Source organism: Melospiza melodia, chromosome 3, assembly GCF_035770615.1.
Source record: "Melospiza melodia melodia isolate bMelMel2 chromosome 3, bMelMel2.pri, whole genome shotgun sequence".
Taxonomy (NCBI): Eukaryota; Metazoa; Chordata; class Aves; order Passeriformes; family Passerellidae; genus Melospiza; species Melospiza melodia.
Genome location: NC_086196.1, coordinates 7,968,260 through 7,993,898, shown reverse-complemented (window position 1 = coordinate 7,993,898; position 25,639 = coordinate 7,968,260). Strand labels below are relative to the sequence as shown.

Here is a 25,639-nt window from a genome sequence, read left to right as displayed (position 1 = left end):
CACTTTTTGGTCTTCCTTCATCTTTCTTTTGATTGCCAAACAGATTATTGAGCTCTTTGTCAAAAGTCATTTTCTCTTTCTTCTCAAATTTTAAGTAATAGTACAAATACCAAATTCTGAGCTGTGAGCTCACTGGCATCAATAAGATTTGGGCTCCTAAAAGCTCTAATGAATTTGCACTAAACTCCAGTCCTGAAATTTTCTATTATTTATTTATTTATTTATACCTTCTTGAGTGTTCCTTATCTATGTTTAAAACAATTGAGGCAATATCAACCCTTTTTGATCAGGTGGTACCATGAGGTGGCAAACGCAGTTTGTGTTAACTGAATGCATCAGAGCTACTGCTTTTCATGGTTACAATTCTCCAGGAATCAGGCCTGGCCCACTTCTCTGTAATTTCAGAGATGATCTCAGTGCTTCTTTTGGTAATCTATGAACACCAGATGGTTCAGTAGATCTGTGAAAATCTGCTTCCCAAGAGAATTCCAAGACAGATTTTCATGCCTCCTGAAGTGTATTTTGTCAAGGAAAATTGAGTGATCTGTATGTGAATTTGCCTTTGTTAGTACATTATGGATTTTTTGTGGCAAGTTACAAATGTTTTAACTAAGCCAAGAGAATGATATGGACTAAGAATTCATAGACCTCTTCTGAGGTAAAAAGCTTTAATTATTTTTTTTTTGCTTGTGATTTCACCTCCTGTTTCACTTATTTTACCTTCATTCCTGTTCTGCAGTTCAGTTTACATCTAACTTGTTATCTTGTTATTTTGAAAGGTATTACTCTCTAGGATAATATTGATCAAACTTGGAAAAGAAAATATAAGTTGGAACATGGACACCATGATAGCAGTCTCTGCATTAATTAGTACCTCTACTTATGTGTGGTGCTGAGCTTTTTTAACACAGTATAATGAAAAAATGGAATTTTTACATAGAACTGCTGAAAGAGAGCATCACTCATGTTCTTGCAACTTTAAAATAGGCTTGCTTTGGTAAATATGTATTGAAGCAATCACTTTATTTTTTATATATGTATTTCTCAACTTAGGTTGAGAAAAACCAGTACTATTTTGGAAGAACTCAGATTTAACTGGAAATCTAACATGCAACTATTTGTATTCACTGTGCAGTTCCATGTTTAGATATGCCCACTGACAAAAAAATCTGACAGCTGTGCTACAAGAGAAATGTAAGTGTGCCCAAATCTCCTCTTGATGAGTGACTTTTGACTTGGGCATTTTTATTTCAATTAAGACTAAGCACAACAGAAGGAAAGTAAAAATATTTCATGAGTTTTCATACAAACAAAATCAGCTATCTCTGTGGTCTCAGACTAACTTTTTCTCAGTGTAATACCCGAATTTTTGCTTTTGCTTTGTTGTTAGAAAGCAAAGTCAAGCCTGCCTTTCTGGGATATTGTCCATATTTCATTATGTGCTTCTTTCTGTCTGTTTTGGATCAAGGTGATTCAAAATGGTTTCATCGTTCTGAAGTTTCCTTTGCCAACTTGAACTGTAGTAAAATTTAATCAAAAACTTTTAACATTTAATTAAGATTATCAAATGGTTTTTTTTTTTTTGTATCTGATACCTGCATAGACCTGGAATGGAGAAGGAGTCCAGAACCTCTTGTTTTTAAGGATGGAGCAAAACTCTGTGATTCACAGTGATGGGAAAAATGCATTTTGCTTTTGAACTGGAAATTAAATCATCCATGAAAACACAATAAAATCAGATGTGTACATACTCTTTAGGTGTTGTGGATATGTGCTGTGTATCTGAAACTGAAATAAACCTCACTTTTTATTCTTCAGTTTATGAATTACTTTTTTTCCAAGAAAGGAAGAGATTTGCTGAAGGATCAAGTAGAACTATAGTAAGGAAGAACCCTCATTAAGCTGTGCAGTAATCTGTTCCTTCAATAGTATAATTTGATGAGAAACTCTTAGCAGATTATAAACTACAAAATCAATAAGCTCAGTGTGACAAATAGCTATTTGTTTTAGAAAAATTTTGCAAAGTGAGGCATATAATGTTTCTGCCATAATCCTTCATAACATTGTCTACTAATTTGGTAAACTAAAGTATGGGTGCTTTTGTTTTGTTTTAAGAGTTTTAGCTGAGCTTGGTCTATTTTTGTGTTTTTCATGGCAAGACTTGTGACATGTTTATATTTAGTTACTAAAAAAATAAAACATCCATCTGGTGGTCTCCTACAGTATTAATTTTCTTGCTATTATGAGCTCTTTCTTAATACTAACGAAACCCAGGAAATCCCAGGAAATTATTTTTGAGACTATTTTTATCCCTGATTCACTTTTACTAGGATTGTACTATTACTACCATGACTGTGATAAGTCAGATAATCAAGCTGCTTATGGCTTATATTGTGGCAAGCTGAGAGGAAAATAGGCAGCATGCAGGCCTTCACTGGTCATACTGAAACAAATAACTTGATGTATATAATCTGCTAACTCGAAATACAACAAGGCACAGAGAGATTGAGGTCAGACATGCTAGAATGAAATTGGGGTCTTTCTGATGTATGTGTGCATGCATGGGCAGAGTGCTGTTGTTTGTGCTAAGTATGAACCAGCTACTCTGGCATGGGTAACAATATTTTTTCATGGCATTTTTTAATTGTTTGGAATAAAAATTGTGAAATAAGAGCTAAAGCACAGAAAAAATTCAGTGCAATCTATGCATATTTTTTTAAGTGTAAAGCACCGCTAAGGGGATAATTCTGATTCACAAAATTAAAACATGAAATTGTTCACAGGAGCATATAAATGTTAAATAGCATAGATTGAAATATTTTCTGAAGGCATTTGTAACACATACAGATGAATGCTTTAGCATCTGGAATACATGCTTTAAGTGTTGTTTCAAAGCTGTGTACTTCTTTAGATAGTATTTTCTTCTGTGTTGTTCAAGCAGTAAGCAAGCTTAGATTGCTTTCCTGTCTATTATCCAGAAAAACCTTTGGGAGTATGGGAGCTTCTGCTTAATTTATAGCTCTTGAAGCCAACCAGAAGTTTTGACTAGCTCAAGGATGTGATAGATATTCAGGATTTCTCTCCAGTGTGGGGTGAAATGCCACTGTGCTCTACTGACTTGAGACAAAGTCTAACACTATTATAAGAAATGCAGGTCTTTGGGCTGATGCTTTACAGATCCATCCTTATAGGAGGGACAAGAACATCTACTTTATACTAAATGCTAAGGAAAGACTTTCTTTTCTATGGTAAATTATTATTTTTCACCCTGATGGAACACCCACTTGAAATGTATTTTCCCATGAGCAGTAAAATCAGGGTTCCCCAGACTGTGATATATTCTCAGTCATGGAGGGATCTGGAGTCCTGCATCTACTCTGGCTGTGCTGGTTTGGTGTTTCATCATGCAGGTCAGCCAGCTGGATATTTCTGATTGAACCAAGAAGGTCATTCACCTTTTGTAGAAACACTGTCAGTCCCTGAATAAAAAATAGGAGGCCAAGGAAAAAAAAAAAGAAATTAACCAGACACGAATGTAAGCTGAACTAGTACAGCAAATAACTGTTTTAGAAATTATGTAATAATGCTTTTCACGTCTACAAAAAGACAAGGTTTCAAGAAACTTCTTACCTTTTCATGGAGAGGTCTGGCAAGGTTTCCATTGAGACTTCTCTGGTTATATTTAATTTGGTTTGTCTTTCTCATGAATTATTTTTTTGCCATATTAGGTAACCTTCAAATATTATTTTTCTGGTTGTTTTTTTTCATGAAGAAGCTTAGCTAGAAGTGACCTCTACTCTTGTGGAAAGGAAGTGTTAGTTTTTTCATACACAGTGAGACTTGCACCCCTCTTCCCCCTTTTCTCTCAGTGTTGCATCTTTGTGTTCTTAGCAGCTCCTTTGCTATGTAGCAAGGAAGGTGTCAAAAGACGATTAAAAATAGGAAAATAGAAAACTCCTCTGTAAGGAAAAATATAATGGGAAAGCTTTCTCTGGTCTACAATTTCAAGTATTGGTCTCTGCCAAAAGATTTAGACTGTGTCTTCTTTATTCCTGACATTTCTGCCTGTTGTCAGCAACTACAGAAGGATGAGACAGAATCTGAGTTGAGACAGCAGAGTAAGTTTGGAGATACTGTTGAGGGAAAAATCTGCCTTCACATATATTGTACATTGGACAAATTTGAGCCAGTGGTTGAATCCCATCTGCAAGCCTGAATTCCCTCATGCTTGAACCAAGGGATGTGATTACTGTTAGTTCTTTTTAAAAAGCGTCTATATAGCCAATATTTTACTTGACTTAAAAGCATATGTATGAAGAATACTGTTAATACCACACTTAAATTTGAACTGAAAATTATGGTACTGTTTGCTTTTTCATTTCAAGAACTTTATCATAATTGACTAGGCTGATGTATTGAGTATTCTGCAAAGTTTGGTTGTGCTTCACTGGGAAGTGTAATATCAGCACTCCATGGCTGATATTGGCTGATCTAATGACTGTCCAAGATGCTTCATCCATGTGATGGTGAATGTTGCAGGTTGCAGAGTTTGCACTGATCAGATTAGGCTCTAGTTTATGGTTCTGTGTCATTTCTAGCTCTTGCTGAAGCTGTTCTGTAATGAACAGGGCAATCTACCTTTTGCCTACCAGTTTAAACTGGGGTCAAATCATTACAGGATTGTGCCATGGGATACTGTCATTGGAAGTACAATTGCTTGAGTCACCATTTGGCACAGGAAGGGAACATTGATTGAATACCTTTTGAAATTATAAGTTGATGAAGCCTGTGGTGTAAATAGAATTAATAATAGCTGTACTGCTGCTGAAGGAACATAAAAACAATGAGAATTAGTAATTGTGGAAAGAAGAAATCCTATCATCAATTTCAACAGCCCCTATGTCCCTTAGTGCATCTAAAGTTAACAAGAGTTTTCTATATATTGCAGGTGTTCATATAAAATATAAATGTTATCATGAAAGTGCTAGACTTTGTATTAAAACAAGAGATACTCACTTGTTCCCTTTCACAATGACTTGACACTCCTTGTTTTCACCCATATTTTTCTTATCAAGATTAATTATTTTTTTCTTATGCATTCTAGTTCTATAGCAAAATTTCTTTCCTGTCTGATTCCCTTGCAATGAAGTAGTAACATCTTTAATTTGCTTTATTCTGCAAAGCTCATTTTCATTTTGCCTTGAAAACAGGCTTTCTATTCTTGGCCCGCTTTGTTTTCAACCAGTTTTAAACACTGATGATACGGATTGTGAACAGACCTTCAAATGAGGCCTTTTGCAGTATTGTTATTTAGTATATTTACATATAACATAGTTTTTGTCTCATATAATTTTGTCATTTTAACCATTTTTCTATCAAAAAAAAAAAAAAGTCAATCACAAAGTATAACCCTAAGAAACTTGCAGAAACTGTATAGAATAAATTTACTACTCTTTGGTTTTTTTCTAGAAGCTGTAGATTTTTTTCCCAGACCTTTGTAAAAGCTAAGACTTCTATCAAGTGAACCAGGTTATGTGCCAATAATACCCTTGGCAGAAATTTTGAAGCTGACCAAAATGCAGACAGTGTATTGAGATTGAGATGCTAACTCGGTATGTGTAGAGGAAACATGGAGAAGCTTGTCAACATGGGAATCCCAGATCATTCCTAAATCATCAGTCTGACCTGAATAAAACAGCTCAGTTCTGGTGACTGTACTTTGCTTTTCAGAATATGAAGGCTGTGCTTAGGATTGCATCTCAGCTTTTGCAGTATGATTTCAACACAGGCATTATTTGCATTAATGTCATGTTGAGCATGATAAAGCCCTTGACATTGATATGGTGTATTTGACCTTTTCACTTTGAATGAAAATCTAATTGTTTTTTGAAATGTCAGAAAAATACAAAAAGTAATCAGCAAAAGTACTGCTATGGAATTGACTCTTGCAAGCAGGAGGTAGGGGTTTTTTATATCCTAAATATCAAATACATCCACAGATGCTTAACAAAAAAGGCACTTCTTTAATGCAAAAGCTGAGTTTGCTGAAACAAAGATAGAAAGCATTCCATCAGCAGATGATGAGCCAGCATGTTCCCCAGTAGACCAGAAACTCAAAACCAGCGAAATACGTTTCATACTGAATGAGCTAAATTTGCACAGTGACTTAAACTTTAAATATAGTCAGGTCTGTTTCAATCACCAGTTTTGTTTGCTAGACCTGACACTGTTCAGTAACAACTCAAGTTGGCAATATGGAATCTGCTTTGAAATGATCAATTTCTAGCTTATATAGAAGAGGTCAAAAATACCTAAGTCTTCTCCTGGGTTTTGGGAGTCTCTTACAACAGTGTGTGTATAATATCTTCATTCTGTGCATACAGATTTGCAGCTGATGATGAACTTTTTATCTGTTGAGGCTTTACTGCAAAATTGTTTAACTGGGCACAAATAGGCATTTGTGGGGCATTTAAAGAGTGGTTTTACCCCAGTGACAGTGAAACTCACTTCATGCAAAAAAACCACCCTCATTTTCTTAGTCATGAAGAACTGATTATTTGCAGGCTTCAATATTGAATTTAAATACTTGAGTGTCTTACAAGCTTTTATTCAGAAAGTAGAGAGAGAGAAAGACAGGTGATTTTGTTTACTTGCACAAAACAAGCCAGAATTATTGGCAAAGAAACAGCTAAGCAAGATATTATTTGTTCTGAGAGTGATTTGCTGAATATCATGTCTCCTGACTTTTGATCAGATGAGCCTTATTGGAGATTATTTGGATCAATGGTGGCATATGACATACTTCAAGTATCTGTACAGAATATATCTGATTATAGCAGATTCGTACCTGTAGATGTAAAATGTCAAATCTACTGTGCATATTTAGGCCTTCCCAAACATCTGTTCAGTGAGATCTGAGGTTGTTGTTTTGTATATGCAGAGGGTTTTTTGAGGTGAGTCTGCATTTAAAAAACAAAATTAAAAAGGCCATTAAGGAAATTAGTAGTTTAATGTGAATAGGACATTTGAGATTTCATTTTTAAGGCTTGGTTGAACAAACACTTGATTTGTTATTTGTCCGGAAACAACTAAAATTAAATTTGTAAGTAAGTATACATCTGTTCTGCTCTAAAAGCTGAAATAAACTCCTTTTTTTCTTAAGCTAAAAGCTGAGAGGTGAGAGCTAAGAATATGGAAAATGAGCACATATGGTAGAGAAAGGAGCTCATCTGTGCACTGGTGTGATTCAAGAACTGAAATTATTTTCATGGCTTTTTAGTATTTAGGATACTGTTAGGCTACTATTTTTCTTTCTAAATGGGAGTTGCTTGAAGACTTTTTCTGAGTAGCCATTAGAATGCATAATATTTTGTTGCCATATAGGAGTTGAAAAGTTAATTTCTACAGGGTCGCAGTGTATAATACATGACAATGTGGTTCTTCTTTAGTCCATTTTTCCCAGTCCTCTCTGATGTTTTGTCATGTTACAATAGAAGAAAGCCATAAAATCTTTTAATTTACTGACCTCTTGTTCTCTGTGTAGTAATTCATATAGCACTTTCTTTCATCTTTTCTCTGACTTTCCTTACTTCATTTCCTTCATAAGTTTTTAAACAGATCATTTGCCACTTTGCCAAGATTCTGCTCTTTAAGGCCTATTTAGGCCTTCAGACATAGTGAAAAGCAAAGCTTCCAAATGAACATTGCCCAATAAGGCCCAATAAGTGAATTTCAGCATTGTAATGTGTTTTATTTCTGCTTATCATGACATTGTAACTTAGCTAATGCAGTGATTTGACTTAACTTTTGTTCATCCTATCTGTGAACGTGAATTCAACATCACCTTTGTGGCTCTGAGCTGCAACCTTGAGCCAAAACTGACATTACTTAAATTTGTTGGAAACCACTTACACATGTAAAGCCTTGCAATTTAGACATCATCAGAACATGGACTATTATTTGCATTAAACTTCTTCAACCATAAAATATTAAAAAGCATACATATTCAGTGAACTATACTTAATGATATCTTAGTCTCCAAGATGCCAATTTTTGAAAAGTTATATGGAATGAGTTACTGCCTTTGTCATGTAGTCATCATTGTATGTGGTCATAAAGGGACATTTTGAGGTAGTGTTGTTTAAATATTTCATTACTTTGGAATTTTTCTTTCTTTTTTTACATTCCAGGAAGTAAATGACCCAGTCCTTTTTCATAAAAGTATTCCATAATATATGCAAGAGGTTTTTAAATTTGAGAAGATATTCAATATGGTAGTCACACCCATTGCAAACTATGTGGTTTTTTATTTAAATAACAGAATACTGTTTTTAGTTGCAGTTTTCATCATTTTGATTGCTTTCTAAAGTCATGAGTGGAAAAATTAGTTGTAAAAGAGATTAATTTTTTAAATGTTCATGTAGTAATGAATGTACAATTCTGTACTTTTTAATCTTTATTTCTTTACATATGAGAGTATCGTTTTCAGAGTTACTCTGTGAAAAGTTGACTGTTATAACATTAATGAAATGGTTTCCATTGCTTTGTTTATAAGGAGAGAAGTTCAGTTGCATGCATGTATTCTTTAGATACTGACACAACTTTGCTTTCTGATTATCAACAGATATAGATTGATTTTAGAATATCCACAAAGTATCTTCTGTTTTTTCTATGTTATAACTCATAGTGTTATCAGATTTATGATGATCAAGACTACTATAATTCACATATTTTGCATTTAAAACTAGTATTCTTTCCTATTTTAAAATTTTCAAAAGCAATTACAAAATTTCATAGTGAGATAAGGTGTGCTGTCCTTAGCATTAAAGGACTGAAAAGCTTTCAGCAGACAGATATGTTAGAATAATTAGTGGTTTCCTTTAAAACCCAGCACTAAGCCTTACATCTTTCTGCCACACCTCCTTCTCACTTCCCTTCCAATGCTTCTTTGACTGTCCCTGATGCAATTCACCTAAGACATCAAATCTCTTTTTTAGCTGCTCTTCTAAATAATAGTTCAGAAATAGACTTCAAATATAAAGAAAACCAAGGGGGTAAGTTTAGATAGAGTAAAAGGTAGATATTCCCCAGTATGACTGATCATATACAGCCAAGATGTTGGATTTGTCTCATTCTTGAAAAAGGTACTGTGTCACTGAGGCTTTGGTATTTTCAGGTTCATAACCTCTTTGGTGAAAAGAGTGATGCAGAATTAACGTTGTATCAGACAATGCACTGTCCAGTTTCTCTCTCTGTATCACTGGTCTGGTACATAATTAATGCTTTGACTTCAACCTGATTAATGCTGAACTTAAGTATTTTCTAAATTAATATCGACAGGCCAGTTTTAGGCTTGTTTCCTTAGTCTCTTTGAAACAGCTGCACCATTTACTTCATGTGCTAGTATTTCTTATGGCCAGGGAACAGATCAAGGCACTAATCACAAAGACATATTTATCTACCCTCTTAAATTTTCATCCCTCTAGTCTTCTGTTTGGTAGCTGCTTTTTTTTTTTTTTTTTTTTTTTTTTATTTTTTATTTTTTATTTTTTTCCTTTTTGTAACGTTAAAGTAGATTCCATTATTGTACAAATAGACTTCTCTACTTTGAAAATCCACTACTATTAAAGGAGTTTATGGAACCAATGACTTTTTGTTCAATTGATGATTGTCAAACTAGTGAGTATTACCTGTATTCAGTACTGTATTATGTTGAGTTCTAATTTGGTTCTGGGTTTAGAGTTCTGAGATTTGGAATACATCCATTAATTTTCAAAATATCTCTCTAGATATATTTAAGTTTCTTTAAATTATGTACACATTCCCTTGATTTCTTGATCTTTGTTATTTGTTTCTGTAACTTCATTAAGATTCTTCTCAATGGATTTGACCCTTTAGCTCTGTGTTGTCTAGCTTTATCATATATTTTACTCTTAGCTCAGTCTTCAGCTACAAGAGTGGCTCTGCTACATCACTAATACTTCTCCTGTTCTTGTACTTCCCCTTTCTGTGGCTTCCAGTTCCTGCGGTGTTCTCTGCTCTCCTTTCCCTTCCGTTTTTCATTTGCTGATTTCTTCATTCATGGTTATCTCCTCATTAGAAAAAACTGTTCAACAGTCTCATGTGCGGATTCATCACAAATTATTTTTAATTACAATTTTCACATTCATATGAAAACCCATGTTCTCCAAAAAGTAAGTTCTCTGTTCCTTCTGTTCCTTCACCCTTCCATTTAAACAATTCTTTGTTTATTGGTAATGTGAAAGGTCAGTTACTACAGGCCTTTTACCTAATGATGATATTCTGTTTATTCATTTGCACAAGTAGGTTAATCTGAATAGATGTGGAGAAGTTAAATGATTGAATGAGTGGAGTAAGGAGTCTCTGAGATGTGGTAACTATCTTAACAGTCTGAAGGTGTGAAAAAATGGGTTTTGACTATAAAAGCATAAATCAAGCATATAATTGTCAAGAAAGGTTTCAACCAAAGGCCAATGTTGAACAAAAAAAAAAAAAAACAAAAAAAACCAGTATGCCAATACTGAATTACTTGTAGCTAGACATTAAGAAAGTTATCTTAGCAGCCAGGGGGATACACTGTGAAATAACCTCCCCAGATGACTAATGGGGTAAAAAGAGAAGTGGCAAAAAAAGCAGTTTATTGTCTGGCCACATACCAGACTCTGACCTAGTCTCAGAGAATGTGCTTCATTCAGTTATGAGCTGCTGGTCTCACCTGTATGGAGGCCTTGCATTACTAGACCATGCTTCAGGTCCTAGCCAGTGTCTGTTGCCTTTTACCTGTTCATACTGTTTATCTTTCAGGAGGACACTGATGCAGATAAGATGGTTTTACTCAGTTCACATCTTCTCTACACTTGAGAGCTCTCCCCGATGCAGAAGATTCTCATTGTTTTATCTCCCCTCTCTCTCTCTCTCTGTCCCAGGTATCTATCTGATCTAGTTGCTTCTTTCTAACCCTCCAGCCCACAATATCTCTTTGCAGCATTATCATCTCATCCTTCATCTTGTGAAGTCCAAAGCTGATCATACTGCTGTTATCTAATCTTTTTTCTTGTTTTGAACTTCTTCAGTAGTATGCTTCACCTTCTTTAAAAGAGTTTCTCTTGCTCCCTGTTCAAGCCATTGGTTCTATCTATGCTGATAAATTAGTCTTTGCTAATTTATGCCAATGTGATTTGGCACTGGAACCTGGACTCTCATTTGGAGACATCAAGTTCAATAACATGGAAAGGAGCCATTAACTGACATAAATGTAACTCTTACTTCCAAGTCTCTGCTGACCTGTGTACAACACATATTAGTAATTGCATTCCATCATTCTGTATGTAACCTGTTATATTAATATTCATCTTCTGTTTTCTTTGGTAATACTTGAGATCCTTGAATTCTATTGCTGGGCTATGTCTGTAATCACCTTTACATTTATATTTTGGGTGTCTCACTGAAAAGTCTTCCATATTCAGCCCTCTATTTTTCTGCTAAGTTTTCCCAGCTAGCTGTTCTTTGTTGCTTTTAATTTACTAGATAATATTTTCTGCAAATAATTTCTATTTCTCCTTTACTCAGTTATTCTTTTGTTAACTAATTGCGAATTCTAGATAAAAATTGCCAAATAGAATCTTAAACTTCATCTTGGCAACCACTGCAGAGCTCATGTGTTCTTCAACTTGAATTTCTTTAGAAGTTCTTACTTTCACTATAGGAGCAATGAGACCTATAGATGTTCTCTGGGTACCACTTTAAAGATCAGCCTTTTCTTTCTGTCTCTGCTTTTGTCTATGTTTTCGCCCTATTATGATTCAATTGTTGCAACATACTTTCCTCTGACCTTTGCAAATTCAATATTTCTTTGCTCTCATCTAGATTCAGTTCTTGCTTCAAAGGTAATTTCCTGCCCTATCATTTTGTCCATCTCTTACATTCCCCCACTGGCTCTCATCTTAAGTATGTCTTTGAGCTCAGACAGAACCTCTGACAGATCTAGCTTTCATCTCAATCTTGTTAGTATCACAGATTTAACTTAGTGGTTCACCTACCTACTTCAAAGTTTAACTTTAAGCATTTCTCTGCCTGCCTTTAGTCATCATCAGGGCCCAATGCTGCTGCATTTCTCAAGTCAGAAATTTCGATCTTTAGTTTCTCCTTCTCATTTATCCTGCAAAGAGCCAGTGTTACCTTTTAGTTTTGACATCTAGCTCTGTCAGTTGAGGAACACAGCAAATGCTGACATACCTGTAAGATAATACTCTTTACTGCCTCATCTCATTTCTCATATTGCTCATCCACCAATAAGTCTTTCTCTTCAGCCCTTTATTTTACTAAACTCTGATCTAAGAGTTGCTCTGTCAGTCCTAGGCTAAACTGATTTGTTTGTGTGCCAGTGCAGCTCCTTACAACACACTGATCTGTATGATGACAAGTAGGCCTTACCAGGAGGTCACATTCTCAGAGAAATGGGAGTCCCTATTAGGTGTGCTCCGTAATAGGGCACTCCCCTAGCTGGATACAGGCTAGTCAGTGTGTGTTGAGAAGTCTGCTCTGTCTGGCCTGACCATCAGATGATGCTGACAGTGTGAGTTCCATTAGTATCCAACTGGGTTTTGATTACAGCTGTTCCAGTCCAAACTCCCTACAATTACAAATTTTCGGGCTGCTTTTATACTTTCAGGTAACTTTATTTCAAAAGTCTCTTTGAAGTTTTTCACCAAATTGCAGAATGGATGAGATTGAAAAAGGCCTCTAGATATCATCTAGTCCAAACCCCCTTGCTCAAGCAGGATTGCATTCATATCTTTTGAATACCTCCAAAGATAAAAACTCTGTCATCTCTCTAGGAAATCTGTTCAGTCACCCTTAGGGTAAAAAAGTGTTTCCTGATGTTCAGTCAGCACTTCCTGTGTTTCAGTACATGCCCATTGCCTGTGTCACTGGGCATCACTGGCAAGAGCCAGACTCCACCCTGTTTTTACTGTCCCTTCAGATATCTATAGACACTGATAAGCCTTTTCTTCCCTGGGCTCTCTCAGCCCTTCTGCATAGGAGAGATGCCCCAATGGCAGCTTCCATGTGGCCCTTTGCTGGATTGTCTCCTGCATGCCTATGTTTCTCTTGTACTGAGAAGCTCAGAACTGGACTGCACTGCAGGTGTGGCCATGCCAGTGCTGAGCAAAGGAGATCACCTCCCCTGATCTGTTGTCAGTACTTTGCCTAATGCAGTTTATGATATAGTTTGCTTTCTTTGCATAGGCTCATCTATAGCTGTTGAATTAAGCTAATGTTTGTATTCCACTCTTAACGTGTTTGGTTGGGGCCTGATAATAGTCTTACTTTTTAACATCCTTCAGGCATGTAACCAATACATGTATACAGACAGTATTTACACTCACAGTGGTATCTTAGCAGGTGATAGTGTTTAGATCATTTTCTAAGGTTGACATTAAAATTTCCTGTTAAGTCTTCATTGTTAATGGTACCAACTACTGTTTTTTACTCAGATTTCCAGATTTACTGGGCCCAGTAATTGACATAGTTCTTTATCCTACTTTGAATTCTTTCCTAACTCTGATTATAAACTCAGTACTAACCCTTTCCAAGAAAAAGCCCATAATGAGTAAAGAACTAATATTTGTCTGTTCACTGTTAATAATATCTCTCATATTAAACCTATAAGAAATACCTGATCCTCTGAACAGTGTACTAGTATACTAAACCTTTCTGATACTTGATATGTTTGTTTTCAAAAGCACAGATTTTTGCATCTGCCCAATCTGTTAGTTGTTTTCCATCATTAGGTCTGTTTGTTGGTTTTAGCTTACTTCTGCACAAACAGGGTCCATGTGGTTGCTTAGTTTTCTCGGCCTCCATTTAAGCAATAAGAATTCTATTACAGCTTGGACAGCTGACCCCAGCTGGGTAAAGGGATATCCCACAGGGTCATACTCAGTATATAAACCTGGGGGAAAACTGCCTAGGGGGCCACTGCTTGGGAACAGGCTGAGCATAATTTGGTTAGCGGTGAGCAATTGCCATTCTTTGCATTGCCTGCTTATCTTGGGTTTTATTTTTCTCTCTTCTTGTTATTTTCCTTTCCTTACATTTTAATTTAAAAATATTGTTTTATTTAGATTATTTTAATGTTCTTATCCCAACCCATGAGTCTTTGAGTTTTTTTACTTTTAGCCCTCCAGTTCTCTTTCACATCCCACTAAGGGGGCAGAGAGTGAAATTACTGGCAAATTACACTCAAATTACTGACAATTAGCAAAATTTGCAAAGTGGGTGCTTAGCAATCTCATCACTAACCTCAAGTACATGAAACTTGTTTTGGTTTTATTGCTGTGTCCATGGCCAAAAGCAGCACCTCTTCTGCAAGATATTCAGCATCAGGCTGATGGCTGGGGAATATATGCATCTATGCCAGTAAAATTAAATTTGGGGCCCACAGCTGAACTGTGTTCCAACTATTCTGTGTTCCAACTTAGAGCTGGGTTTTGAAAGTATCATAAGCTTAAGCCAAAATTATTACAAATGCCTTCTTCTCCAAAATCCAGTCTTGTAAACAGCCTATGGCTTTACTAATATTTTATAAGCTCACATTAGAATGTGAAACTAGTAGCTGCTATAGCTACTAGTAAATTAAACAGTGTGAAGGCACGAGCCCAAGCACTGTAACTTTTACTTATGTGGTTGTGTTGTTAGAAACTGCCTTGACATTATTCTCACCTTGCACTTTCCCAAATAATTCCAAGATGTAGTTTAGTTGTTATTCCACTATAGGAACCAGTAGGCAGTTTGCATGTGGCTGATCTCTCTGGTCAGTGTTTATGGTATGTATGTGGACAGTCTGTGCCAGCTGGCCTTGTAGTCAAAAACTGGCACTCTTAACTGAGTCACAGAAGAGTAGGCAATGTATCTGTTCTACAGCAACTTCATAGAAAATGCTTTTATTACGCGGTAAATGCGCCATAATTAAAAATAGTTTTGTTGCTCTTTCATTCACTCTGGGGCTGTAATGTAGCACACCCAAGAGGCCATAAATTCACTCTACTTTAAACCCCACCAAGTCTTTTATCTGTAGCGGGGGTCCTTCACAAAATCTGCAAATCATTATGGTATGTAAAGATAAATGAACTGGAAAGATATTGTGGTCATAGAAGTTTGTCATCAAACACGTGCCATACCTGTGTGTGCTGGAGTATTGCATATATATGCTGGCTACTAATTTGCCTTCAGCCAAAATTTCTATATTTTCTGTTTTGACCACTGTGTTTGTGGAAGTGTGTATTCAAACAGCAATAACAAATAAGGATTTTCCACAAAGTTTGTCTTTCTTGTAGTATGCATACTCATGAATCTCAATGATCTTAGTATCATATGCTGTATGTAGCACTGTAGCACCATCTTGTGTGAGCTGCAAATGTAGTTTATGTCTATGCATTCAGGGATCTTCATGTGGAATATAACAATTTTATTTAAAACCCTCCTGTGTAAAACTGAAATTGGGAAATGAGAACACAGAATAGATCCTCCTTATAATCTATGTGGTGGATTTTGTAACAGTGCATTCATTTAAGGTACCTTATTATTAGGATGATCCATATAAATATGAGATGCTGAACTCTTGAGGCAAGAAATATGCATTCTGTCTGCATTGTGCTACAAAACAACAGAATTGAAATCTTTATGAGAAACAAAATGAAACAAAACTATAGTATGAGAAAAGGCTGCTAGGGAAAATTAAGTAGGAATGGCTATGAAAGAGCTGATAGGAATAAAGCTGAAAAATGCATTTAAATGATTGCAGGTAGCTAATGGGGCAAGGACATAGAACTGGGTGTTCATATTCAGCTGTAGTGCTTTGAGTTTTCTCTATGTTTGGAAAGATGCACATGTATAGGGACAAAAAATGAGAAGAGAAACACATAAAAGAGTCTTGTTCCTATGACAGAGCAAACAATAATTGGAGGCATGGTTATGGTGCATTGAATGCACTCCTACCCTTTGATATCTCACATATGGATGTTTTTCCACCTTTTCAAGCTCTAATTTGTGTCGTGTTTCCTTTCATTTTTCCTCCTGCTTTTACAGAGCCAATTTCAGAATACTCAGCAGTTTGTATAAGAGGAATTATAGTCTTAGTGCAGATTCAGTCATGGAGGTGATAAATATTAGTTACTTACCATTGCTGTGAGTCCAGCGTGTCATAGTGGTCTTGACAGCTCTTTTCTTTTTGAGAATAAGATCTCACCTCACTTTCAGTCTTTTCTTTTGCTCTGTCAAACATCTACTTTTTCCATATATATTTTGGGCAGTTTTAAATATATAGTATCTCCAATTCTCTTTGAATGATTATTCATTTACATGATAAAAACACATAGATTTAAGAACTCAAAGCATAGGAAATTTTTGTCTTCATTGTAGCATATAAATGCACTTAACCCATGTGTACTACCTGAATGTGGCACAGGGGTAAAACACACCCCTTCTTCCTTTTTATATGGAACTGAGCCATAACTGTTTTCATGCCACAGCACCTAAAGAGTCCTGACCTACACTATTTTCTGACTATTCTTCAGTTAGTGCTAGGAGTAAAAAGTTGATGTTCTACTTCATACTTTTTCTATGATTTCCTCAATCAAAATATCTAGCTTCAAACTAAACTGTGCATGAGAGCACATCATATCATCCCAACTGCATCAAATGCTTGAATTCTCGGAGGAAAATTGTGTAATTGCTGAATATTTGGTCTGTCAGGGTTTCAGTGGTCACAGTAAAAGATATGTTTAGAAAAGCTGCAATATGCCTTTTTGGTAGGAGTAACTGGTGGAGATATGGACCTGATAAATTTGGTTCTATTTTCACAGTAAAAGAAACAGTGTTGTATGACTTTCAGTCATGACTGTAGATATCAGGAGAGAGATACTGTGTGATCAAGAAAGATGGCACTTGACTTCTCTGCAATCAAATCTCTCTCACCTCATGGCTAAATAATTTTCTATTAGTCTTTGGTGATTGCTAAAAATGCAGATCATGAAGAGAAAGCACTCACCTGTAGAATGAACATATATATTGACAGATGTGGGGAGAAAAAGCCCTGTGCTCTTTGTGCATTTGTGGTCCATTGTTCTTCTCTGTCCTCTTTGGCTACAGTTTGTGTTTGTGAACCTTAGGGAAAAAAATTTTTCCTCTTCCTTTTGAAATGATAAAAGCAACCAGAAGAAAAAATAATCTGTGGGTATCAGTTCCTGAAGACAGACTGCAAAAAAAACAACCAAAAAAAGTTGTATCAATGCTTCTCTCACCACACTTTCTAGCTCTCTGCTGGCAGTGTATAAACTAGTGAGAGGTTGGGGTTCCCCTTTTGCAACAGTTTTGACAGCAAGAAGGTGCAGCTAATTCTAAAAGCCTTTAATCTGGCATACTTGATCATGTATGCAGCCATCACATCCATATGAGCAATACACCCTAAAATCTCTCTATCTGACTGTGTAAACATTACTTCCTCTTAACTAATCTTCCATTTTACCTTCCATTTTTCACTTTTAGATTCACTCATGTGAGAGATTTAAAGTGTTTTCTAAATCAACATTAATCTAAAGCAACTACCTCCTATATCTCAGACAGTTAAAGGAATCGAGCGAAAACATTTATTGTTAAATTGAAGATACTCAGATTTAAAGTTCAGTGGTACTAAACATTGGCTAAATGATAAATATTGGCTGAAATTTTCTACAGGAATGGACAATAGTATGCAAGATTTTGATAGTTTTTAAATTACTTTAGAAGCCTCATGGCATGATTCCAACCCCAGCTGAGAACTGAAAGAGTTATGTAAGAGACTGGTGCAAGGAGAATAAAAGCCATTTGTATATGTGGTCAAAAATACCCCATACAAGCCAAGTCACTTCCACTATCAAACATAATCAGTTCTTTCCACTGGCACATTTACTGGGTTCTGTTTAACATCTGAGATACACCAAAATCCCAACACCAAAATCCCAGACACTGCAAAACCTATGGAACAAGAAGGGAAGTGCTATGGATATTTTGTATTTTGCCATCCTATATCCTGAGTTTTGATTAAAAAATCAAATTTTCTCCTTTGAGTTTTGCCGTTTCCATGAAGAAGCTGTCACAGAGAACACAAACAAAAACTCAAACCTGGGCAGTGGCTCTGATAGCAGCCATTCAGGAAACATTTGTGCTTTCCTCAAAACACCACCTTTGTTCCCACTTTCTCTGACCATATGAGGCATACAGAAAACTGGCTGATCTTTACTTTGTATAGAGCATTATTTTATTAAATAGACTGCGCTGATAGGCTGGAATCCAAATTTCACTTACCTAAGATTGTAGTGGAAACAGAGGGGATTTTTCATCAGTGGTTTATATGTCCATAGAGATTATTTTAGTGTTTTTGTCATCCTTTTCTGTTGTCATCTAAGAATATTCTATTTAAGAACTTAGTGTGTGTGTTGACACTAGGAATTTCCTTTTAGTAATTTCCTTTTTATTTATTTTTTTTTATTTCAGATAACTCTGGGAGTGATCCAGTTGAAGTGACAGCACTTTATTCATTTGAAGGACAACAGCCAGGTGACTTGACTTTCAAAGCTGGAGACAGAATCACAGTGACAACTAAAACAAATTCCCAGTTTGATTGGTGGGAAGGAACAATAGGAGGAAAAACTGGCATCTTTCCAGCCAATTATGTTGCCATAAGTAACAACTAAATTTGTACAGAATAAAATGTTGAGGCAGTAATATATTTACACTGAAAAATATATTTTAACTTTTCATATTTTATTAAAATGAGATTTTAGATCAATACTAGTCTAACAAGAAAAGATTAAATGCTTTCTATGAGCATAACTTTCCCCTACATTTATTTCTTAAGTAAACAGTAGGTGATAGTCAATTTATGAGAATTTTGTTTTTGAGCAAGTTGCCCCAAAAAGTAATCCAATTTGTGTATAATTTCAATTCTGTCTTGCTATATGGATTATTTTCTACCTGAGGGAAAAATTGGAAACAGTTTAGAATTAGATATGCTGAAAAAAAAGTTTATTTCTATTAAATTGTAATTTATGGTCTCTTTCCTTAATAAATGCTCTTAAAATTGCTTCAAACTATGTCTGAGTTCTTTACTTATTAAATACAGGTGTTTTTCCACAGGTATGGCAGTTAAAAGTGACTTACTACTTGGTTTTAAAAATCATTCTAGATATTGCAGTTTTTTAGTAACTACTTAAGGTCTGGTCTCTAGCTTTTCTTTTTGTTAGGCACACAAAGACCCTTTTGAAAACAACTCTGTGACAGTTAAGCAGTTCAGCTTCTTTGATAGCTTGTCTTCTATTGTGCTTTGGAGAATTTGAGCACTTCTGAAAGTTTGTTTGGTAAAATGCATGAATAGTCCCTCAGAAAACACAGAGGCTTGTCCTTGATTCCTGTAGGAACTTGTTCCACAGATCTCTCTCTCTCCACAAGATAGAGAAATTTCTTGTTCACAGGTGAGCCTAAATTCTTCCTGCTTCTTCCAATTAAAAACTTTTTGAATGTTTACTCTTTAAGAAAAGAGCAACATAAAGTAAACTACAGAGTAAATAGAGTATATGTATAATATAGGGAAGATATTTCTGTAGGAGAGATCTGATAGCAATGCATAGCACTACACTATGTATCTCATACTATGAGAGTATGATTCTCAGATTTGAAATTTGTTTTGACTATATTTGTAAATCAACTTCATTTTAAGATACAGATGCTGCCTTTAAAGTTGATGTAACAAATCAGAGCAGAGGTGAGAATGTGACTTTAAGGTTTTTAGAACCAACTTAGTTCCCTTCCCAATGTTGAATCTGCTGGATTTGCCTTTATTTGGAGTTAATGCCAAGATGATTATTATGCTCCATTGGTCTCAGCTTTTCCCCACTTGAAAATGTCCTTGTTTCTTCTATGAGGACCAGAAATTTAGTATGTGTGTCCTTTCCAGCAACCAAGTTATAGTTGCTCCGTTATGATCCACTAAACTATCAGGTAATCTTTACCTTTAAGTTATCAGAATGGTAAGGCTAAGCCTAGTGTAGATGAAGACTTTACATCATTTATTTTTACTCACTGGCAAAAGTTTTTGGATTTCTTTCAGACTGGACCAAAATACATTTTGATAAACTCAAAATGACACTGAAGAGACTGAAACCATAATCAAATGTGTTTACAACCTTTCAGTGAAAATATTTTATATGCTTTGCCATATAATTTAGAAAAATCTGTCTTCAAATAGATACCACCACCGAACAGATCCATACTGCTTGCATATATTTTTCAGTAAATATTTTCCAGCTAGTGGGAAAGAGTTACACAGACCCATATAGCTGCAGTGAAAATATATACTGCCAATATATGCCCTTAGAGGGACTGATGTAGCATCTGCCAATTTCAGGTGAGAAAGCAGATTCTGTGCTTACCTATCTTTGACAGACTGTATCTATTGCTTCTTAAGCCAGAAAACACCAAATAAGCCACCATCAGGACTCAGTGAACAGGATTTATAATAGTGTGATAGTCCCAGAAGCTAGATATTGTCACATATTCACAAAGAATAACTCCTGCATTTGTGATATCCTGTTGCTGCACTTCAGTTATACAGTATAAGCTGAAGCATCCACTAGCAGAATTTTGCTGTAATACTTCATCAGTCATTTCCAGAATGCTGGCTGCTTTTTCAGCCAGTGTACTTGCCTTTATGTAGAGTTGTTAAAGCTTCTTAACTCATCTCAAGTGTCTTCTTTCATGAAACTGTCAGAATTTATGAACTTGCACAGCACAATCTTTCTATTGTTTATGTAAATTCAGTTCCTTGGATTGCCTTAGCTAAGTTTGGGGAAAAATGAGGATTGTCTAATCTCAGTGTTCATGATAGTCTGTAGACTCTGCAGGATATCACTGATTAATTACTAAATCCAAGCTGCATTTTGAAGGGGAATTATTAAATGGAAAGGATATCTTTTGACTGGAATGTGTCTTACTTCATTTAAATGTAATGTAGGAAAGAGAAGATTCAGCAAATTAGCCTAATGCAAGCAAAGTCATTGGTTGTCAAAAACAGACCTTGAATCACAACAGAACTCTACTGCCTGATTCCAAATGTCATTGACACAGGCTGCATCAGTTCACATCAGTGGGCTTAGGCTAATTCCAAAAGTGCTTTTTCAGTAAAAACACTCTACACTAAAAGGCAGTCTGCACATTTCTGTAAACTAAGAGCTCTGTAAGGATCAGTGATTGTATCTCAGGTTCTCTGCAGTAGGTCTGGGAACAAAAACCTAGAGATACAGAGTCATCCATGAGACACATGACCTGGTAAGAGAGGTTTTCAATGAAAATCCATGTCTGTGTTCCTTAGCTACAGGATGCCTGACCAGATCCAGAAGAAAGGTAATGAAGAAGATGGTGCCTCTGGCACAATGTATTTAATGAGTTACGAGGTGCCTGCTACCCAGCTGTTAGTGGGAGTTGGGAGGATGGATGTCTGCAGCACCAAATCAGTGGGAATCTGTAATGGAAGAGAAAAAATCAGGTATGGAGCCATGAGATTCCCTCAAGGGGATACTTAGTAAAAGGTACAGATTACAGGGGAAGTACTTCTGCTGCTTGTTGAGCAGGTTCAATAAGCAATTTTATAAGCAGTTACCTTCAAGATTTAAAACAACTATTTTTATTGTTGAAACAGTTAATCAGACAGAAGTGATTTCTATACCTACAGTACAGGTACTTTCCCTATTTATTTTATGATTAAATTTATATATAGCAGCTCAGTTTCCTGCCAGTCCTCATGGGCTTTAGTTTGAGCAAGGAGATTCCTGAAGGGTCATAGTTAGGACTGTACTCTGCATTCAACACAAAAACTGTGTGCAACTATTGTCAAAAGATCTTTCTTCCACATCCATTTTAATTAATGCATCCGCTTTAATTAACTATCTAAAATAATATTTATGGCTTCAGAGATTTAAAAAAATTGTTTTGAAAGTCTTTTTCAGTTTACTGAGAACTAGCTAAACAGCAAATCCCAAAGGGTTGTAATGAGTGGCATGGGGTATGGTTGGAGGCGTGTCACTAATGGTGTCCCCTAAACTTCAACACTGAGCTCAGAATTTTTTGATTTACCTAAACTTATTTGTTACTAACTTGGATGAAGGGGCAGATGCATCCTCAGCAAAATCACTGACAACACAAATCTGTGAGGTGTGGGTGGTACGCCAGAGGGCTGTGCAGCCCTTCAAAAGGACCTTGATGGGTTGGCGAGATGAGCAGAGAAGAACTGTGAAATTCAGCAAAGGCAAGTGCACTGTCCTTTACCTGGAGAAGAGCAACAACATGCACCAGCACAGGCTGGGGTCTGATCTGCTGGGAAGCAGCTCCATGGAAAGGACCTGGGGGTCCTGGTGGCCAACAAGCTGCTCAGAACCAGCAGTGTGTCCTTGTGGCCAAGAAGGCCAAAGGTATCCTGGGGTGCACTGGGAAGAGCATTGCCAGCAGGTCACAGGAGGTGATCCTGTCCTTCTGCTCAGCCCTGGTGAGGCACTTCTGGAGTGCTGTGCCCAGTTCTGGGCTCCTCAGGACAAGAGAGACGTGGAGGGGGTCCCATGGAGGGCTACAAAGATTAAGGGACTGGAACATCTCTTTTATGAGGAAAGACTGAGGGAGCTGGGCCTGTTCAGCCTCCAGAAGAGGTGACTGAGATGGGACCTCATCAATATCTGTTGGTGTCTGAAGGGAGGGTGTCAGAGAATGTTTCCAGGGTTGTGGTGCCCAGCAATAGGACAAGAGGCAGAAACTGATGCACAGGAAGTTCCACCTGAACATGAGGAAGAACTTCTTTACTGTGTGGGTGACTGAGCACTGGATCAGACTGCCCAGAGAGGCGGTGGAATCCTGTGTAATATGTTCTAGGATGACCCTGCTTGAGTAGGGAACTTGGACCAGATCACAGAATCACAGAATCAGTTTAGTTGGAAGGGACTTACAGAGATCATCGTGTACAACTCCTGTGCCTGCACAGTGCCATCCCCAAGAGTGCCCAAGAGCACTGTCCAAACTCTGTTCAAGCTTCTCGAGCTCTGTCAGGCTTGGTGCTGTGAACACTTCCGTGGGGAGCCTGTTCCAGTGCCCAAACACCCTCTGGGTGAAGAATAGTTTTCTAATGTTCAACTTTAACTTCCTCTGACACAACTTCAGGCCATTCCCTTGGGTCCTGTCACTGGTCACCACAGAAAGAGATCAGGGTCTGCCCCTCCTCCTCCCCTCATGAGGAAGTCATAGACTCCAATGAGGTCTCCCCTCAGTCTGCTGTTTTCCAGACTGAAGAGAGGATCCACTGTGGTTCCTTCCTACCTGACCCAGTCTGTGATTCTGTGATCCCTAACATACCTTTGGCAGCTTACATAATTTTATCCCTTTATGTTTGTTTGTGATACTTTAAATATGTGGCCATAGACAGTGTTCAGATTCTATTCTTTATGATACATTAAAAAAAATCTTTTCCTTTAGTAGTACTTTAGCTTTAACTCATGATTTTAAAAGTTACTTTGGTAATAGGTATAACTGGAAAACTTTTCACCTCCATTTGTTACTTTTTTCTCTTGGATGCCATTGCAGACCTAAAAATATTTCTGTTATGTGCAGGTGTAAAGTTCCATCATGGCTAATATCTCCAGGTCTTCAGCAACATGTAAACATGTAATCCTAATCTCCCTTCTCATATCAGACCAAACACTCCTGTTTACTGAACCTTTCACAAAAACTTCTTAGGCTGGTCTTTCTTGATTAAGTGTTCTGTTTCACTCTTTCTGTACGCACACACACACCCACACACACTCTCAGTGGTTATTTTGGAACTATGTTAAATTATGAAGCCAGATTTTTACAAAAGAAATAAAATTTTAGAGACTTAAATCCATTCTGCATACATTTCTGTCAATTCTATCCTATGCCTAGGATCATAAAGAAGACCAAAAAATTGTTTATGTTTGCAATTTATCTTTAAAGAATTGTCTGATATGAAGGGAGCTAAATGTCACCTCTTCATGTTGATTTATTGAGGGTACTTAGATGCAGACAACTTTTGAATGTTACACTTTTCTTCTGTATTCCCTAAAAACATTGACACAGCATCCTACCTTTAAGCATCCATTTCTGAAATACTTGGCCAGAACATTTTGAAATCAAATTAGTTTTCATTGGGGATCTAAATTTATCCAACACTTCAGTCTAAAAGTTCATGGGAAACCATTTGACTTTTTAATTGGTTCTTGTGCTTAATTGAATTAGAAATACTACAAAGAAAACCTCTTGGGCTTTTCCCATGCCATAACTAATGTAAGAAAAATAAATAAAAAGAAATGGTAAGCTTCATTCTTTGGAAAAGAGTTTTAGTTAATTTAATCTAATATTAAGTGCAAATAGTTACTTAAATGTCAGGAGTGTATAAACTAATGTGGGGTAATCCTTGTGCTAGATTGATATCCCATATTCTATATCTGCTTTCCATTCTGTAATTCTTTACCTGCATCTGGTTTTTGACAATAAAAATAAAAACTCTGGTAATTTCAGACTGCAGAGGAATTCTGCTGTCTGCATTGCTAAGATGAGCCTTTGCATCTGCCTTTATAAAGCCTATAGGTGGCACCACTTTGGAATTCTCTCCAGCGGTTCTTGAGCCTTTTACCTGAGAAGGTTCACATTCCATTTGACATTCTGAAAGAGGCAAATACTCCTAACATGCTCATATGTCTATTTCTAGCCTTTGGCTTTAGAATTTGTTATGTACAGGAGGGTCTCTGACAAGCACAGAGAGCAGCCTGGGCAGGGCCTGGGGAGCCCAATGCCGCATGGAAGATCTGCCTCGCTGGAGACTGAGGAGCTGCTTTGCTTGGCCAGCCTGAGGGCTCTGTCTGCAGTGGTGACATGAGCAGGAAGGGTTTTCTGGCTATATGAAGTGTTTCCTTGGCCTACTTGAATGCAATTTATTCCATTCACAAAAGCAATAATCAAAGTCATTTTATGGCTTGAGACGTTTTGAAGCAGAGTTTCTTCTCCTTCCTTCCTTTCCACCTGTGTGTCCTTCTCCAGTCTTGTGCTATTCCTGTGCTATGTGTGGCCAATTAGTATCTGACCTGCTCAATGCCTGAGGACTGTGTTTGACAGTGCCCAAGGCAATTAAACCCAACCTTACTGTGGCCTCCCTCTAAGCATCTGAGTAATGCTAGCCACAGTACCACACAGCTGGTTTGGGAGGAAAAAAACCAGGGGGCTAGTTACCTGGTTTTAGCAGCCTGAATTCTCACATCATGACTTTAAATGAAAATTGTTGTTCTGTCAAACCAGATATATGGTCTCACAAAAAACATCTGAGTTTCTGAACATTCTGTTTTCACAACATTGCAGTGCCTTTTCTGCTTTCAGACATTTTAATTTTATTTTCCAAATGCAAATGCTAATCAAATAATTTTCTCCAAGAGTTTTAAATCTTTTCAGATTCTAATTTCATGCCAACTAAATGTGAGTTTATGCCTCACAATAAATTTAGATGATGCTCTTGATGGAAATAAGTGAAGCA

The 25,639-nt window shown here is 36.6% G+C and overlaps 1 protein-coding gene across 2 annotated transcripts in view; it reads left to right on the top strand.

Moving 5' to 3' along the window:
* The window catches only part of SH3YL1 (SH3 and SYLF domain containing 1), a 45,199-nt gene extending 26,048 nt beyond the window's left edge, over positions 1 to 19,151 (top strand). For both annotated transcript variants that reach the window (XM_063150767.1, XM_063150766.1), the window contains exon 10: positions 18,556 to 19,151. In XM_063150767.1, the coding sequence (XP_063006837.1) occupies positions 18,556 to 18,755 (200 nt within the window). In that variant the 3' untranslated portion in view covers positions 18,756 to 19,151. The remainder of the gene's footprint in view (positions 1 to 18,555) is intronic.
* Positions 19,152 to 25,639: the final 6,488 nt, after the last annotated feature.